This window comes from Mchenga conophoros, linkage group LG5 (genome assembly GCF_057382185.1).
Source record: "Mchenga conophoros isolate Kocher_MC1m ecotype Shallow Benthic linkage group LG5, M_conophoros_male_GT1.1, whole genome shotgun sequence".
Lineage (NCBI taxonomy): Eukaryota > Metazoa > Chordata > Actinopteri > Cichliformes > Cichlidae > Mchenga > Mchenga conophoros.
Genome location: NC_140530.1, coordinates 32,895,803 through 32,914,756, shown reverse-complemented (window position 1 = coordinate 32,914,756; position 18,954 = coordinate 32,895,803). Strand labels below are relative to the sequence as shown.

At 40.2% G+C, this 18,954-nt stretch overlaps 2 protein-coding genes across 3 annotated transcripts in view; both read left to right on the top strand.

Moving 5' to 3' along the window:
- The first annotated feature begins 1,579 nt into the window (after positions 1 to 1,579).
- Positions 1,580 to 18,954, top strand: part of LOC146574920 (potassium voltage-gated channel subfamily A member 2) — an 18,647-nt gene continuing 1,272 nt past the window's right edge. The window contains exons 1-2 of one of the 2 annotated variants that reach the window (XM_085274999.1): positions 1,580 to 2,114; positions 3,078 to 4,678. In XM_085274999.1, coding sequence (XP_085131125.1) covers positions 3,215 to 4,678 — 1,464 coding nt within the window. In that variant the 5' untranslated portion in view covers positions 1,580 to 2,114; positions 3,078 to 3,214. Of the gene's footprint in view, positions 2,115 to 3,077; positions 9,181 to 18,954 lie in introns of those variants that run through there. The other variant, XM_085275000.1, reaches the window with a different exon arrangement.
- The window catches only part of LOC146574919 (potassium voltage-gated channel subfamily A member 10), a 23,036-nt gene continuing 14,010 nt past the window's right edge, over positions 9,929 to 18,954 (top strand). The window contains exon 1 of the mRNA XM_085274997.1: positions 9,929 to 13,254. The gene's annotated coding sequence lies outside the window, so the exon portion shown is untranslated. The remainder of the gene's footprint in view (positions 13,255 to 18,954) is intronic.

Sequence of the window (18,954 nt, the reverse complement as noted above, 5' to 3'; positions counted from 1 at the left end):
AGGCAGACTCATCCCCGTCCGAGATGAGTCCAATAACGGTGGTGTCATCTGCAAACTTGATTAGCTTGACAGACTGGTGGGTGGAGGTGCAGCAGTTGGTGTACAGGGAGAAGAGCAGAGGAGAAAGAACACAGCCCTGAGGGGAGCCGGTGCTGATGGTCCGGGAGTCCGAGACATTCTTTCCCAGCCTCACGTGCTGCTTCCTGTCCGTCAGGAAGTCAGTGATCCACTGGCAGATGGGATCAGGCACATTCATCTGGGAAAGCTTGTCTCGGAGATGGTCTGGAAGGATGGTGTTGAAGGCAGAGCTGAAGTCCACAAACAGGATCCTGGCGTAGGTTCCTGGGGAGTCCAGATGCTGCAGGATGAAGTGTAGGGCCATGTTGATGGCGTCGTCTACAGACCTGTTGGCTCTATATGCAAACTGCAGGGGGTCCAGGAGGGGGGCCGTGAGGGTAGTGATCATCAATAGTGATGAAAGGACAGAGTTTGTTCTTTATTCTGAATATAGCAAGGGGCAATGATGGAGGATTTGCTCTATTTTAGTCCCTCTGTTCTATCTATTATTCATGAATTGTGTTGCCAGGAAAGACTGCGAGTGTAACTGCCATGAACAGGCATTAAAAAAGAAGTAAAGCTGTTATTACTTCCACTATACTAATAACGCACAAGAGAACAAAGATTATCAAAAAAGCTCCTCCCACAAGCATTTATGTTGTTTCTGCAATAACAGTCATGCATGAACATGCTCACATATTTCCTAAAACAGTAGCCACAGGTTGATATATCAGCTTTTTATCAAATGCCTGAAAACTTCTCGAAGATAAACTAAATATGCAGAAATGAAATTTTTTTTTTTTACTCTTAATTTTGCCATTGCAATTTGAGAAGATCGCATCTTTTAACCATCAGCTGAATAGTGGTGGAGCTGCGTACCCCTTTAAATTGCCCATACTGCAGATAAGGTGAGCGCTAAGCTATAGTGCAGATGGGGAGCGCGTTTTTCCGCCCTTGCCTTTCTCCATCACCAGCCCGTCTCTTGGTATGCATAGCAATGCCTGACTGCAGGTTTGACTAAGCTTTATATACCAGTCCTGCGGCCGAAGCTGACAACAGAGATATTTTGCCCAGAAAGTTTTTTTTTCTTCATGTAAAAATCTCTCGCCTCCCACCGTGCTGACACCATGCAGGGGCCATAAAGGCCACTTTACATGTGTGTTCACGTGTGTGCGTGGGTCTCCTGCTCAGTGAAATTGCATAATCTTCTAGCCCACTACGTAGGGCGGTTCTTTCACGCATGTCGTTTCAAGTCAGTGTCTGAGGAGGCTGCTCTGCTCACCATGTAGGCTATTGGGAGATTCTCAGAACTGTCTCTGCATTAGATACTGGGATGCACTGCCTGAGCATGTCTGCATCTCAGTCTGGAATCTGGTGGAGATGCTAATTTATGCCTAAATTATAAATAAAAATGTAAATTGACTGTCTGACGCATGCATAGATTAATTCTTCTGAGCAACCAAATTATTTTCACACGCCTTCAAATTATTAAATCGTGGTAATAAGATTATATTTTTAAGCTCCCTTCCTCCCCCGCGCCTCGCCTTGTCCCCCCCTTTGCAGATGTTGCCTTTCTGAGCACCTTATGGGGACTATTTACCTTTGAGGCTGTCTGCAGCCATCAGCTCGTCACACAGTCATACATGCTTGGAGGAGAACAGTGGTGGAAGATTTTTTCTGCTGATCCCAGCACCTTTGGTTATTAAGGGAAGCACCAGCACCTCCTTGATCGGTTCCCTCCTCCTTTTTTTTCTTCCTTTCTTTTTTCTTTTTCTTTTTTTTTTGCCAATCGCCATCCCACGACAGCGTACCCGGAGGAAAGGAGTCGGGGAGGGGAAAGCGAGGACACACCCGCACATACTGTACCCGGTGTACACGGCAAGGATGCCGCAGACAACATGAGGTGAATATCATCGACTGTCCCAAATTGGAAATTCATTTTATACCTGCACTGGAATCAGATCGCCCGGTGAGCGCAGCTGGTTATTCACTTCCCTAATACCAGCGTCCAGCAGGAGCATCAAATCACATCCAGATGGGAAAAAAGATGTCTGCACGTATGTATGAAATTAAAGCAGCTTTACCTATCATTTCCATTTCCATTAAATGTGAACACGAGTCGTAGCATTTTGTAGTTGGCGGAATGATTTGCGCTGCAGCAGAAGAATGTATAGTGACCAGTAAACCTGTAGTTATGTATTTGCTGTGTGTGTCATAAGCGTTATTATTTTATTTTATAAAACTGTGCTCCTACTTTGTGAGTGGAGATGATGCAGAGGAGAGATACAGTTTTTTCTCTTGGAACCTTTTTCCTTCTATGGATAAATTATTTATAGATGTTTTTGAATATTTCAGTAACAGGCACCATTTCAAGACTAAAATGCTCCATCAAAACTAGACTGAAGTCATGTCTATGTTGCAGCTGTGTATTGCATTTGTTTGGCACAACAGTGAATCTTAAGCATGTCACATACATTGGTGTTTAGACTGCAGTGGTTTTCGATGATATTCTAGACAGGAAGCTGTCTGTATGAATTTGGTGTCTGCTGCATTGCCATATTCATGCTTGGCTTCACTAGAAAAGGTATTCCCATTCATTTCAACACATATTGTTCATTGCAGCAGATTAGTGTCCTAATTTATGAGCTCCTGTAAGTGTTATTTGCCCCTTAGCCCCTGCATTTACCTGCATTGAAGTAATTTATATGCAAGGCAGGTTGCTTATTTACATATTAATTTTCCAAAGTCAAGAGCAGGAGTGACATCCTCAAGTTTCCACTTGTTCATTTTAGCTCTGACAGTTTTCTCATGACAGTCTAACTTTACATAATTTCATATCGGATCTTATGACAGTTTTTAGAGGGTGGCTTCATTTTCTTCTATTTTGAGTTGTTTGATCTTCAGGCTTACGCAAACTCCTTACATCTCTGCACTAAACGTAAAAAGTATTGAGTGCTGAATCATGTCTCAGGTTTACCTGACCTTGCTGTCTGTCTTTGCTTTCTCTGTTCTATATGCAGTCAGATCCTAGGTGACATCCTGTGGCCGTCAGGTCTTTACAGTGTTGAGCCCCCTCCCTCTCCTGGCCTCCGCCTGCAGTTCTTCAGGCTGCAGGACCCAGACTCACTGAAAAGTGCAGGCCTCCTCCCCCCGCAGAATGACTGTTGCCACAGCCGACCCCTCTGACGAGGCGGCGGCGCACCCGGGTCACCCGCAGGACTACGACCCAGAGGCTGACCATGAGTGTTGTGAGAGGGTGGTCATCAACATCTCAGGGCTGCGCTTTGAGACACAACTTAAAACGCTCTCCCAATTTCCAGAGACTCTGCTGGGGGACCCCAAAAAAAGGATGCGGTACTTTGACCCACTAAGGAACGAATACTTTTTCGACAGAAATCGACCCAGCTTTGATGCCATATTGTATTATTACCAATCAGGAGGCCGACTAAGAAGGCCAGTCAATGTCACCGTAGATATTTTCTCAGAGGAGATTCGCTTTTATGAGCTGGGTGAGGAGGCAATTGAGATGTTCAGAGAAGACGAGGGTTTTATCAAGGAGGAGGAGCGCCCTCTTCCTGACAACGAGTTTCAGAGACAAGTATGGCTACTGTTTGAGTACCCAGAGAGCTCAGGTCCTGCAAGGATTATTGCCATAATCTCTGTCATGGTCATCCTCATATCTATAGTCAGCTTCTGCTTGGAGACACTGCCCATTTTCCGTAATGATGAAGAGGAAATGCATAAGTCTCAAGCAGAAGTCTTTTCGCCTGAGACCAACACCACAATCATCAGCTACACAGCCACTTACTTCACTGACCCCTTCTTTATCCTAGAGACTCTTTGCATTATATGGTTCTCCTTTGAGTTTCTAGTGCGCTTCTTTGCCTGCCCCAGCAAAGCAGGATTTTTTGGTAATATAATGAACATTATTGATATTGTTGCCATCATCCCTTACTTCATCACTCTTGGCACAGAGCTAGCAGACAGACCAGAGGATGGTCAAGCAGGTCAGCAAGCCATGTCTTTAGCCATTCTCAGGGTCATCCGCTTGGTGCGAGTCTTCAGAATATTTAAGCTCTCTCGTCACTCTAAGGGGCTTCAGATTTTGGGTCAGACCCTGAAAGCCAGCATGAGAGAGCTTGGCCTCCTCATTTTTTTCCTCTTCATAGGAGTCATCCTATTCTCAAGCGCTGTCTACTTTGCTGAAGCAGATGAGCCAGAGTCACAGTTTGAAAGCATCCCAGATGCGTTTTGGTGGGCTGTGGTCTCAATGACAACAGTCGGCTACGGTGATATGGTCCCAACCACGATTGGTGGCAAGATTGTGGGCTCCCTCTGTGCCATTGCAGGTGTGCTGACCATTGCCTTGCCCGTGCCTGTCATTGTGTCAAATTTTAACTACTTCTATCACCGTGAGACTGAAGGTGAAGAACAGGCGCAGTATCTGCAGGTCAACGTGACCAAAGCTGATTCAGCGGAGGAGCTGAAAAAGAGTCGGAGTGGCTCCACCATCAGTAAATCGGACTATATGGAGATCCAGGAGGCTGTGAACAACAGCAACGAGGACTTTCAGGAGGAGAACCTAAAGACAGCCAACTGCACGCTGGCCAACACAAACTATGTAAACATCACCAAAATGCTTACAGATGTGTAGTCATCTTATATTTTCCTCCCTGTCACAGTGGGAAATGTGGAGCTGAGCATCTGGGTGGGACAGGCATACATCCTCCCATCTTATGTGTGCTGAAAATATCAAGGCAATAGAATTCATGCTGTTGATGATTGACTGAAAAATATTGCAAATACCATTCACTTCTTCTACGCCCATCCTGTCTTCACTCGTCACAGCTTGTCCTTAAAACTCCTCATTAATGAGTGGAAATTGAAAATTTAGCATTTCTGCATGGAGTTGGCTTTTTTCTGTGTGACTGTTTTGAAAAGTAAATGATAAGACCTACAAATTTCCCGCTCACAGTAGTAGTGCACAAAAAGAAAGTGGAGAAAACACAGTGAGAAAAGAATCGCTTTCAAAATGAAAAAAAAAAAAAGTCACACAAGTCCCGCTTAAGTCCCCTGTCCCTTGATCCCTCATTTCCCAAGGCACACTGCTCTGCCATGCGCTTCTGAAGAGCCCTACTTGTGCGCTACATATGCTGCTTCCTGGAGCCAGTGAAACAAAACTGTCCTATGCTACACTATTTAGAGATAAAAAGGACGTGCGAGCATAAAGCAAGCCCAGTCCAGCGCTGGCACGGCCTGTGGGTGACTTGTGACGAGGTTGGTGGTTAAGTACACCACATAATTTCAAGGATGAATGACAGCCATCAGCACTAAGCTCATGGTTTGACACCTTTGTTCCCAGTAGACATCAGTATCTGATGAATGACTGAGAATGGCCTTGAATTTTCACTGCTTTGGTCTTACATGTACTGTACGTATTGCAATGCAAGCTTTCTCCCTCCATTCACCCAAACTGGTCTTACTGCAGAGCTTTGAGGACAACTTGAATGTTTCTTCTTGTTTTGTTTGTTTTCCACAGTTTCACACATAAAGTACTTATTCATATATAGATGGGTAGACTAACTGTGACTTATCTGATAGCCAGTAGGTAGGTGCTGTTATTAGTAAACGTAGTCAGTAGATAATTGCATGACATTTTTATCTGACTGAGAAATTTCCACTTGTTTCTCGACTGCCACTTGCTTCATCACACCACTGTATATTTGTTTGCACACTGCCTTCTGTACAAATCCACACTTTTAAAAGGATGCCTGCAGGTAGCTGTTACAAGAACCTAAAACTCTATGTCAGAGGATTTCTTAAGAAATAATCATAAAGCCAAATCCTACATGTAACAGGATATGGTATCCTTGTCAATATTAACATTCCACGTAGAAGTCATTACCAATTAACTTTTGCCAGGTCGCTGTAAACTGAGCTACGAGCTGTGATTTTGAGCGTTAACTCACACCCTAGTTTTGGACATTTATCGCAATTGCAGATGTGATAGACTTGCAGTGGTGTTTTTTCTCACAGGTTTGTCACATGATCACGTCCTCACGATCAAAATACTAACTTTTAAGGACTAGTGTATAGAAAAATGCTTCCCCCAAACTGCCTTGTATCTGGGTTTACGCTACTCTCCTAGTGTTGCATGACCTCAGAAACATTCCTAGCATGTGTTTAAGCTCAAAGAAGAAGCCTCTAAGACAAAAAGAGTATAATTATTACAATAGACATATTTATTTCTTATGTATAAAACAGTAAATGTATACAGACAAAACACACACATATATAATGCTCATATACTTTTATGAGAATTAAAAAAAAACCTAAAATATCAAACTTTTAAGAGAAAGCAAGAGTCTTTCCACAATGTGCAGATCATTGCCATGTTTTTTTTTTTTTAAATGATAATTATGAACACTGTTGTTCACCTGTGTCGGAGCCTGTCTGGAGTGCCAAAGACACACTTCCACTAGCCATTTTCTTTGCTGGTGAGTTCTCAGCAAACCTGATACACGTCCTGGATTTAGACACTAGACGTTTGCTTCACTTTATACAAAACTGCCTTTTGTGAAGTAGTTGTTGAAAGACGCAGTGTGGTACTGAACTGTGTCATCCCTAACCAGAATCTTTTCTCAGAAAGCCTTTATTGACATTAAATTGGCCAGAATCTAAATAGAGTCTGGCTGTCCACTGAAAACACTCTGATGCCAGAAGCACAATCTGTCTTTAAAAGTTACCATCAAATGTGAATTAGGTTCTGATTCTTGTTTTCAGGTAAGATTTTCCACTGTTTGCTCAACACTGCCAAGGTAACAGTCAAAGGCAGTAACATCAATATGGGAAGTGATAATTAGCAGTAGTGTAGCAGATACTGTCTAACCCAAGGGTCCTCGGACTTCATATCCGAGTCTCTTGCCTTTCTACATCTTTTCACGGATGTCTTCTGTAATTAGAAAGGTGATGGATTAGGAGGAGGTCTGTAGCAAGAACTGTCTTGATGAATTCTGTCATGTCAGGATGTACATCTTTATTCTAAGGCAGGGGTGCCCAATCCCAGTCCTTGAGAGCTACCGTCCTGCAGCTTTTAGATGCATCCCTACTCCAACACAGCTGAATCAAATGGTTTGATTACCTCTTCAGCATGCCATCGTGTTTGGCAAAGGCCTGATAACAAGCCATTCATTTGATTCAGTTGTGTTGGAGTAGGGATGCATCTAAAAGCTGCAGGATGGTAGCTCTCGAGGACCAGGATTGGGCAGCCCTGTTCTAAGGGTTTCATTCTGCTCACTGCAGTTTCAAACTGCAGGAGCAAAGTGATTTAACAACATCGCTGCCAATATGTGCTCGTCCAACTGCCTGACCCGAGGCTTCTGACATCCTCTCTTTGTCCAAATCTGTTTTTCTGTATCTTCAAAACATTTTTAGGGAATTTTAGTAAGTAAACTGCATGTGTTGCTTTTTTAAGAGTAGCTTGAAGGTGGACTGAGATCCTGAAAAGGTCATAACTCAAAGTAGGACCGAAAACAAAAACCAGCTGATTAGCAACATTCTCAAGATCATATGGTAGAGGTGGTGGTGTGAAAAGCATACACGCTATCTCTTAAAAAAACGCAAAGAAAGAAAGAATTAACCTCTTTGGAGCTCCACAATTTAACCAAGAGCTTATTGATCAATAGTTGAGTATTGGTTTGGGTGTTTGAGTTGTGTGCATGTGTGTGTGTGAGTGTGTCTCTGTGAGTCTGAGAGGGAGAGAGAAGGAGAACTGCTGAATGTCAGTGTATTAGCCTGGTTGTATAGCTGCATTTATGCAACAGCCATTTGCATATCTTTGTATGTGGGGAAAAGAGAAAACACTCACAGTCTGACCAAAAAATATGTCTATGCATGCCAATGCGTCAAATCCTATTGTCATTTCTTTGTTTTTACCATTTTGTTGGACAGAAATTTAACATAAATGTTACACGTTAGCATTTAACTATTTGTTTGACAGTAGGCATGCTATTGTACCTCAGCCAACTTCACTGTAGCAACTCATTTACTGGAGTTCACAATGTTGTAGTTGTATATCAGCAATTATTTCTGCTTAAAGCACAAAGACAAGTAGAATCATGCTTATCTGTAAACCTACAGATTTAATCTGCACAATGTTTGTTTGTTTTTTTTAATTTTCAGTCTAAACAAAGTCAATTATACATGAAGTTGTGTTGTTTTATGGGGAGCACCACAGCCTCTAAGAGTTTCATCTCTCACCTGCTGAGGGACCCACCAGCAAATCCACTCCATGAGAAGGGTGCCCAACAGTGAATACACTGAGAAATCTATGCAGAGATTTGTTATTAGCTGGTAGTTTGGGGGGGAAAGAAGGTTCAGTACATTTTTTCTGTTTTATCGGGCATAAATTCCATGTCGATCCCAAGAGCTGACAAAGCATTTGAAAGAAACCTCAAAGCAAAAATGAAACACTTTTGCAATATTCTGCTGCTGTATGTCAAACACTCACATGTTAGCTGAATGTGAATATGAGCTCTCTGATCTTTGGGGTTTGTTTGAACCGCGATGTCAGCTCTGTGTGACAAGGCTCATACATACAGGAAACAATACAGTCAATATGCAATCTTAATGCATGTGTGTGTTTAAGACTTTTTTTTTCTTTTGACCCCAGAGCCTGATAGTGTGGCATCCACTGAAATTTGTACAGTTGTTCACTTCACCCCCCCCCCCCCCCCCCTCTTCCCTTGTCCTCCCCATTTCATAGAGGCCTGAAAACATCCATCAATGTTGATACAGTGGATAATGGATTTTCTTTCTATGAAATGAACTATGACAGAATAATGTAAATAGTAACCAATGGATGATGGAGTAAAAACCATGTACTATATACTGTATGTGAAGTCTGAATTTAAAACATAGTATTATCTGCAATAATCTATCTATCTATAGATAATAGATAATAGATAATAATCTATCTATCTATCACTTTACAACAAAAAGGACAATCTATGGACAAGAAAAACATGCAGAATTTTAAAAAAGGCATATAATCCTTCCAAATGATCATAACCATGAAAAAGTAATATCAATAATGAAGCCAATAATAACTCATTTGAAATTGTGTTGTGTGTGTTTATTGTGTGTCATTTCTGCCCCTTTTTGGTCATAAAATCATGTGTTTTATTGACTTTGGCATGAACACAGTACAAGCAGAGGTGTTTTTTAACTGTTTATCCACCCTTTTTTTCCCCACACGTCACAATGTTAACAAGGTATTTAGTCTGAAAATGATTTGAGGTGCTAATTTTAGCTGAAGAGCATCTGTGCTGATACAAAATGCCGTAAATCGATCAAAAGCTTCTTTGTTGTTATTCTTAGGACAGCCGGCATCTTTGTAGCCACGGGCAGTGTAGAGGACATTTTCAGATGCCTCCTGGTATCTTCAGTTTCTGCCTCCCTTTAAGTGCACGGAATATGCTCCCTGCAGTTTAAAAGAGAGAGCAGGGTGTTCTATTAATAGCTTTTTGTTGGTGGAAGAGATAGGAGAAGGAGGAGAATGTGAGCAGAGACACAGAAAGGTGAAGAGAAAGAAAGAATTTTAAAGAAATCCTTCAATCATTCAGTGAACTTTCTGTGGATCTCTGGTCTTGACATCCAAATGTAAAAATCCATACTAGGAAAAAAATGTACTAATAAAAGCAGCTTGTTTTGTATGCAGTTAAATAAAGGTTTTTTTATTTATTTATTTGAGGTTTTTTTCGTTTAGATCCATAAAATGTGCCGTTGAAATTTCCTATATATCTATGAAGTACTCTTTTATTCTTGAGTTCTTATGATATCTTGTGTTATCTTCTCACCAGACACATCTACACCTGAGTGGTTTTGCAAGCTGCTGCCTTGTGCTCTTCTATCTTTAGTCCACTTGTGCTTTAACTACAGCAATGCATTGTGAACAGGAGCACTTGGGGCCTTGGTGCTGTAGCTACAGCTCTGCTTTAGTCATTAGTCTTGCTTTGATCCAGCGATGCAGTGCAGCTCTCTGCAGCCTCTTTGCTGAAACCGGGGCAAACAGTGACAGGCAGATGGGACAGAGCAGCCTGAGCAAGGACACAGGCAGCAGGAACAAAGCCCTGCTGCAGGTTGCTGCCACTGCCACAGAACTGTTGTGAGGGAGCAACGAGTGAGACTGTGTGTTGTTTGTCAGGGATGGTAGCATACCCACAGGAGCATGGATGAGTAGTCATACAGGCTTGCACTGTGCTTACCAGCTTGTAATTAGGAGACGAGTGCTGTGGGACTTGGAGCTAATCCAACAGGGCTGCCCAGCATCAGACCACACCCTGTTATTACAAGGTGTTAAGCTTTATTCTAATTAAATCCAGTCCTGGAAATAGTGTCATGAGTTTTGAAATTGTTAAATTTAGCTGTTTAGAGCAGTGTACAAGACACATGCTTATTTTATTTCATTTTATTATATTTTAGCTTTTTTTTTTTTTTTTAATGAAGGGTTTTTTGCATTCAGTTTTAGTTGTAGAACGATTTAGCGATGGAAGAAATGATTACTGCCCTCTAGGGTGGCATTGCTGAAACTACACAAAGTCTGTAATTGTAATCAATTTGTTAAAAACACCTTGTGGAAGAAGCATTGAGATTGAATTCCAAAGATTTAAAAGTTAAATATTAATTTAGCAGATGAATACCTCTGTGAGTGATGTAAAATATGATTATATCATATTAGAAAATTTCAAGCCTCTGAGAATGGCAGCTCTGTTTAATCTAATTCCTAAACAGTTAAAGCAATGTTTTTGTAAAACTCCTTGAATTAAAGCCCGAAGCCATTCTTACAAGCACATTTTTTAAATTTTTTTTTTATTTCATTTTAATATTTTATTCCTTCTTTATATAAAACTCACTGTGGTGGTGTGCAAAAATGGTGTCTTTGTTCAAAAACATATGGACCTAACTGTATACATTGTACAAAGTTAACTCCATGTATAATCTATACAAAGAAGAATTTAATGCAAGAATGCATTAAATTCTATGCTATATTTTTAAACTCAAAATGCATAAATAGCCTGACATTTATAAATGGATGATTAAGTCTTAAAAAATGTTCCAGTGAGCAGGGAGGATACTTGCTTTTAAGGAAAAACTTGTAATATCAAACAATATCACGTGTCTATCATAGATCATAGGTCTTTGGTCAAGGTGCAGATCTCGTGTCTCTGTCAAGACACCTTCTGAATCTGACTTCCTTCTGTGCCCCATATATGATCATTCCTGTACTTCACTGTTTCACTGTTCCAAAGACCAGCAAGTGCTTGTTTCTGCAGGAACCTGAGCAAATGTGGTGGAAAGACAGACAGCTCTTGTGACAATATGAAGGTCCCATATTAACTCTATCACCACTGCCCCATAGGAATACACACAGACATGCCTTTTATATTTTGACAGTTTCAGGATTTCCCTAAAACTACCATTTTCCTTCATTTGACTCACAATGGTGGGTCTAAAGTCCATCTGAATAGATATAAGGTCTATTTGATCTGTAACAGGTTCAATATGTTTTTCGTTTTGTACATTTTGGGTCACTTTAGGAAAAGTAATCAAATTTCTGACTGAAAAGTAACATTTTAGGTAATTTATACTGTTGTCAATTCTCAAAATGTGTCAAATTGGGCACAAACAGTGTGTCAGGGTTAAGGAAAGTGGACTAGTGGTTCACAGCTCCCTCTGAAGGGTCAGCCTCCCTCTGAAGGATCATGAGATGATCAAAGCCAGTAAAAAAATCAAAATTTATTGTTTTCTCACATATACCAAATATTTCAAACTTTTCAAATTTAGTTTTGCCCTTGAACAACTGAAGTAGCAGTGGGAAATGCTTTTCTGTAAATTTTAAGAGAGATAAAGGCTGGAAGGCCCTGATTAAGCTTTTATATACACTCTATATTAAAATAAAATATAAAACATTGTTTTGTTTTATGTGCAATCTTTCACGTCCCTACATCTGACATCTGGAAACTAGAGATAACAAAAAAGGTAAATAGAGAAATAAAAAGTGTAAAATCTAAGTAGCTCAAGATTAGACTTGAGCTTGCTTAAACAGCTGCTTGAAAAAAAAATACTAGGCTGTTCTCTGCATAAACACTCTTGATTGTCTAATCAGTAATTGAGTCTAATGAGATACATAATGTAGCCCTGGGAGTTTAGATGGAGTAGGACCGTCTAACCGTTCTCCTTCATAGTCAATGGAGAATCAATACATTCATACACTAGACCGCACACTCCACTTATCTGGGATAACAGATGGGCTGGGTTAAAAACATCCTACTGATGGCCAGATACTCTGAAGTCAACTGATTTAAACAAACTCAACAAACCTGTGTTCAATTAAAAAAAGAAGATTTTACATAATGAAGAACGGGGGTGTAGGTCACATAGAAACCAGTGATTAATGGCCTTGATAAATTTCAGTTTGTTGTGTATTGTGCTGGGGGCATGCACAACAACCCACAAACTTGAGATACACCAGAACAGTTAAACACGGTAGACTACTGTATGTTTAATCTTTGTACAAGTTGGTTTTGCAGTCTATCATTTGAGGCAGTGACAGCTAAAGGAAGTTGATGTTTAGGAGCTCTGAGCTGTTTATATCTTAATGTTAGATTGCAGTGTTGGGGAGTAACGGAATACATGTACCGCTGTTACGTATTTAAAATATAAAATATGAGTAACTGTATTCCGTTACAGTTACCGTTTAAAAAGGGTGGTATTTAGAATACAGTTACTTTGTTGAAATAAATGGATTACACTGCGGTACTTTCCTGTTTCATTTTGTCGTGGGTCAGGACTGTTTGGGTTTGTTTGACAGCTACGTTCTGTTGTTACGGTTGCCATGGTTACAGGGCGACGCTCTCTCTCTCTGCGACTGTGTGTTTCCTGGGTGTTGTTGTTGTTGTGCTAAGCTAACAGGCAGAATGCTACAAGCATAGCTCTAAAGAATGTAGCATCATGGGCAGTGTAGTCCATGTTGCAGGGAGAATGGACTGCCATACACGTTATCTGTCTGTGAGCGCGAGGAGGGAGAAAAAGGGGAGTGGAAAGGTACGAGTTGTCATCGAGGAAAAACGGGAGCTGGAAGCATGTAAATATAATAATAACCACTGCAGCCGAGAAGAGTGCCTGACGAGCCCAGTTGTAAGTAAGCTATTAAGACTCGACTGTACACCATGTTCGTGTTTTCCTCCGAAAACAATAAGTTCCGTTGGAGCAGTCTTTCAACGCCTCTCTCTGTCTCTCGCAAGAAAAGTTGACCCACACAACAAAGTAAAGCTATTTTTCGGCTACGAGCCTACAGGGACCCCGCCGTATTAGCCAGAGGTCCCTTTACTACAGTTCGGAGTCGCGGACCTTCAGTAATAGTAATAAATCACACAGCAATAGTACATTCACGTTGTTGTAAAAAGCATGATAATATATTAAGTAATCCAAAGTATTCAGAATACGTTACTGTCATTGAGTAACGTAACGGAATACGTTACAGAATACATTTTGGGGCATGTATTCTGTATTCTGTAATGGAATACATTTTAAAAGTAACCTTCCCAACACTGTTAGATTGTCCGAAGACGGTCTGAAGAGGCCAAAGTTATCATTGAAAGAGCAGAGGCACAATGTAAGAGACAGAGGGAGGTAAATGTGCCAGAAATATGTCACAGCTTATAAACTGTAACTAATGGCTCTTTAATGTGTGCTTTTTCACTAACTATATCTATATATTTTTCAGTTACATAATCTAAATTTAAAAAAAAAATCATTTATCAAGAGTTTGTGCAACTCTAATAATTTTTTTAAATGGAATCCATCAGTCACTTTTCAAGAGAAGATGGTTAATCGCTTTCTTCCATGTAGTTAAATTTAAAACTCCAGTTTTTCTTTTGGATATTTCTAACTTTTGGGCAGAGCTAGGAATGTTGTTACCCCCCATGAACTATACAGACAGGATGGGTGTAGCTTCAAAGTCTGAAAAGTGAAGTTTTGCTGAGTTTATTGTGTTATTTGCTAGTTTAAAGTCTATCTTAAGACATAATCGAATGATTATTCCATAATAATGTTTATTTTTCAAATAATGTTCAAATTGATAGTGAAAATAAAGAAGATTGTGTTTTAGGGTCTACTATAACTGATTACCGAATGGGGATCCTGCAGTTTCTTGGAGTTGCCCATTGCTCATCACATTGGGGTTTAATGTCAAAGGCTTTAAAACAGGAGCTCGCTGACTAATGGGTGACATCTAGTGATAGATTTGTTTCTCAAAAAATTTAATTACTTGTTTGTTTGTTTTTAAAGCTATCCATGCAATTACTTAATATTTAACAGTATAAAACAGACTGGCACAAATCCCTGTCCAATCACTTTCACCAAGTCTGAGTTTAGATTAATATTTTTTTTTATATATATATTTTCCATTTAGTTACCAAAATTATTTCTCTGTAAATGGCAAAAACAAAAAGTAATTCATGTACAAATATGTGTGATGTATCTGAACTACAGTTGCCATTGGAGTGAGCCATGATCAAGAATGGAGCACCAATAAATGCTATAAATGCACCACACAATGTGTCCATAAAACATTTATGCAGTCACTGCAATTCAGTGAATGTTAATCGAAGTTGAGAAATAAAACTCACTGAATGCAATAAGTGAACACAGTATGCTCAGCATTGCTTAATTGTGATTAAAATGGCAGATATCAATGATCTAAATTAGCAGTTTTCATTAAACTGTAGGTTCATTAAACTTGCTGTCACCCCTTGTTAATCAGTCCAGTCCACTCTGATCAATCGCTGATCTTTCTTGATTACTTAACCTAAGGGGAAAAGTCCATCCCTACTGCTGGCTGTGTACACATCTTGTGGAGGCCATTTCTAACATGTTGAGCAATGAAAGAATGTCAGAGGCTTTAAATATCCTGTGTGAGTTAATATTTTATCAACATCTCAGTCCCTAGGCCTCTTCCCCCTTTTACATCCCACATCCAACTCTGAGATTGTGCACAAAGGGTGACTGTAGCTCAGGTGGCAGAGCAGGTCAGCCACTAATCAGAAGGTCGGTAGTTCGATCCCAGGCTGCCTCCTGGCTGCATGCCAAATATCCTTGGGCAAGATACTAACCCCATGTTTGCCTACTGGTGGTGGTCAGAGGGCCCGGTGGCGCCAGTGTCCGGCAGCCTCGCCTCTGTCAGTGCGCCCCAGGGCAGCTGTGGCTACAATGTAGCTTGCCATCGCCAGTGTGTGAATGTGTGTGTGAATGGGTGAATGACTGAATGTAGTGTGAAGCGCTTTGGGGTCCTTAGGGACTAGAAAAGCGCTATACAAATGCAGGCCATTTACCATTTACAAAGCAGGAACGGTATACTTTTTGTTTTAAATGCCTAGGCCCTGTCGTCCACATATGTGGACATCACATTTTAGGTTGTCTAGACCAATATGCTAAATTTTGCTCTACAGGGCCTGATATCCACTTACGAGGACATTACACTATCAAAATCACTTCTATCAAAGTTTAAAACGAATGTCCTCATATGTGGAAAAAAAAAATCTGGTAATTCTTTGTTTTTACATTCATCAGGTCCCAATCAACCAAATAGCAAAGAGAAATAAAAAATGCATGCCATGAAAGAGTTTGGGTCTTAGGAGGTTAAACCTACCAGCTTTTTCTCACTGTCTTCCCTTCACATTCTCACAGCTTGTGCACTTTCTATTTTTCAACAAAAATGCATTTTCCTGCTATTGGGTTTGCAAATGCAAACCTTTCCCTTATAGAAAATGTTGGTTGTCTTATCTCGGCACATACGATTTCTATCACATCGAATCAAACAGAGAGGAATCATTTGAAGGAAATTAAATCTTGATGAAAAGGGGGCATTCAAATGTGCTTAATAGGCAATCTAATTTAGAGTTGCAAACAGAAAACGAGCTGAGCAGCAGAATGAAGGCAGCTCCATGTGTGGTTCAGTGTGTCCCACTGCATCCACTGAGCTTATTCATTATGTATGCAATGATCACTTGATGAAGGGGCCTGAAACAAAGCATCATCTTCATTGTACAGATGGCACTGCTGGTGCTTCTTTGCCCAGAAACACTCTGACAACACTACTTGTTTTTATGGAGTTTAATGAAATGTGAGGGGTTTCAACAGCAGTGGCAGTTAAAAATACTCATAGGTTTTCTATAAAAGATAACTCAGATTAATAACAACCTTTACTGCTTTACACTGCTTGTAAAAGATGTTAATCATCAAGTTCATTTTATCTTACAAATGAAGAAGGCAGCCTACATTTACACTTATTGTAAACAAAATGTAGGGAAAATGAAGTTTAAAGGTACAACAGTTACATAACTATCTGTGGTAAACACACAGTGTTATCTATGTATAAACCAACTTCTTCACTATCTTTCAACCCATTGTATTGTATGTTGCTATATGTGTACACTCTTCCAGTGCAATTAGGCCACAGATATAGTGCCAAATCTAATAGTGCAGATAATCTGGATAAAAAATGAATTCACCTCATTGCTGATTTCTAGGCATAATGCTTTCAGAGCACATAACCAATAGACTGTCAAATATTGCCAAGGTGTCCAGTTCGACACTTGAAAATACTCAACACAACTGGATTATCCCTTAAGCCAGTACCAGCTATTTGCCACTTGAGGCAGCAGAATAATTAGTAGTAAAAGGTAAGAGTGACTAAATATGTTAAAACCCCGAAGCAATCAGCAATCAACTGATTTGATTGCTGATTGCTGAAAAATAAGCAATTAATGCAGTGAACTATAAGGCAGAGAAGTATTTTCTATGCCTTCTGACCCTAAATGGCTTATTATCATTTGAGAAATTGGAGCTGAGTTCCAGGGTGGAGCATTCATGTCAGGTGCAAGAAGGTTGCCTTCATTCATTATTCATGTTTGATCAAAGAGAGTGATCAAGTACCACTGAGGAATGCAAAGTCATAATAGTAGGGTGAAATTGTGTTTTATGATGGATGGTACTTCAATACCATTGATACGTAGAGGTTAAACTGGGATGTTTTTCAGTCATTTATAAAGGAAAGTATAGAAGTGTAAACACAGCACTTCTCAATAAACTGCCATTAGCTAGTTTTTCATTATTAGAACCACAGTGGTGTGTGAAAACCACCGCTTTGACTTCTGCAGGCTGAAAGATTTATAGGCTAGCTTCTCTATTCTCCTGAAGCAGCAGCCCATGCAGCCACACCATGGCAACAATGGCCAACAGCTTTCCACTGGATAAGAAGATACCCAGTGTTTAGAGTTGAATACCTGTCCATCTGTCCCCACCAACATGGCCGCAAGCAGGGCTTTTCAGCACCTCTGTCACACACGCTGAGGTATCTAATTCCTACACATACGAATACACGGAGGCTGAACAAAGCAACCAGAGACCTCACGAGGATTAAAGACAAGAGTTTGGTACAGAAATATTTTATAAGCCAAACAGAAGTGGTATTCCAGGAGAGTGAATTAGAAGCAGAGGATTGCACCGTGCATATTGTGTGAGTTTTAGAGCTGTACTGTGGTGATAAGGCCTATGTTGGCTTCAGAGACAAGAACCTGCATTATGTGGAAGACAGGTGCTGAATGTTAATCACCTTTATTAGGGATAGAACAGTTTACTGCATTGCAATGTTTACACTGAAATGTGATGAAAAACAGAGCATGATCAGAGTGGATTTATTAAAAAAAAAACATTCTAGAAGAATAAATCGCTAAGCAAAAAGTCGTATGGTACAGTTTTGTCTGTATTATTAAGTTAAGCTGTTTTAAAGTGTCCAAACGCAGTATCTGAGACTAGGTGAAATTATTTTATTAAGCTTCAGTTTTGATAATATTATTAGATATTGTGTCTTATTTTTACCAGGTTAACATTAAAAAACATCCCCTTTCCAGCAAAAATGTTTTTTCTGCATTTAACTATATAAAAATAAAAAAATGAAAGAAATTCAGTCATTGGTGTCAATTATCTGAATTACTAAGCTATGACAAAATATAGTTAAATTACTAGTTCACTGCTCCCCATCACTGAACCCAAGTTATTAGAATATTGAATATGAATGCATGATATCTCAGGCCATGAAATCATTGTAACTTTGTCCCAGTGGTGTGCCAAACAGAATTTCCGTTGGATTGAGGCCTGGACTTTGACTGGGTTATTGCAACACTTTGATACTTTTCTCTTTCAGCCATTCTCTTGTTAATTTGCAGCTGTGCTTGAGATCATTGTTCAGTTGCATGACCCAGTTTTGGCTTTAGCTGTCAGACAAATTGCCTCACATTTGACTTAATACAGAGAAAGTCATGCTCTGTTCTATCATGTGGCTGCAAAATCATCACTCCTCCATCACCATGCTTGACAGATGGCAAGAGGTGTTGTACATTCCAGTCTTGCTGGCAATACGTCCAAACAACCCATACATGTTCAGTCCTTTTCTAAGTGTACTGTCATGAACTTTAGCCCTGAACATGATAATTGAGGCCTGTAAAGTCTGTGATGAAGCACTTGGGTTTTTATTGCAGTGTCTCTGAGCATTACACAGCTTGACCTTGGGGGAAATTTGCAAGGATGTCCTCTCCTGGAAACATTGTAAAGTTGTGTTAACACAGACCTGATCCAAAATGAGAAAGAGAGAGAGATGCTTTTGTAAGCACAGTAAGCAGCATTGTGTATTTGATTTGGCAGATTTTTTGCACAGGATACCCTTCCTGACGCAAATCACAAGGGCTTTTGTGTCACCATGTGGAACTGAACCAGGGTGCTCATTAGGCAAATGTGTAACCCACTACACTATGGGGTTCCTAGGCTGGGCAAATGACT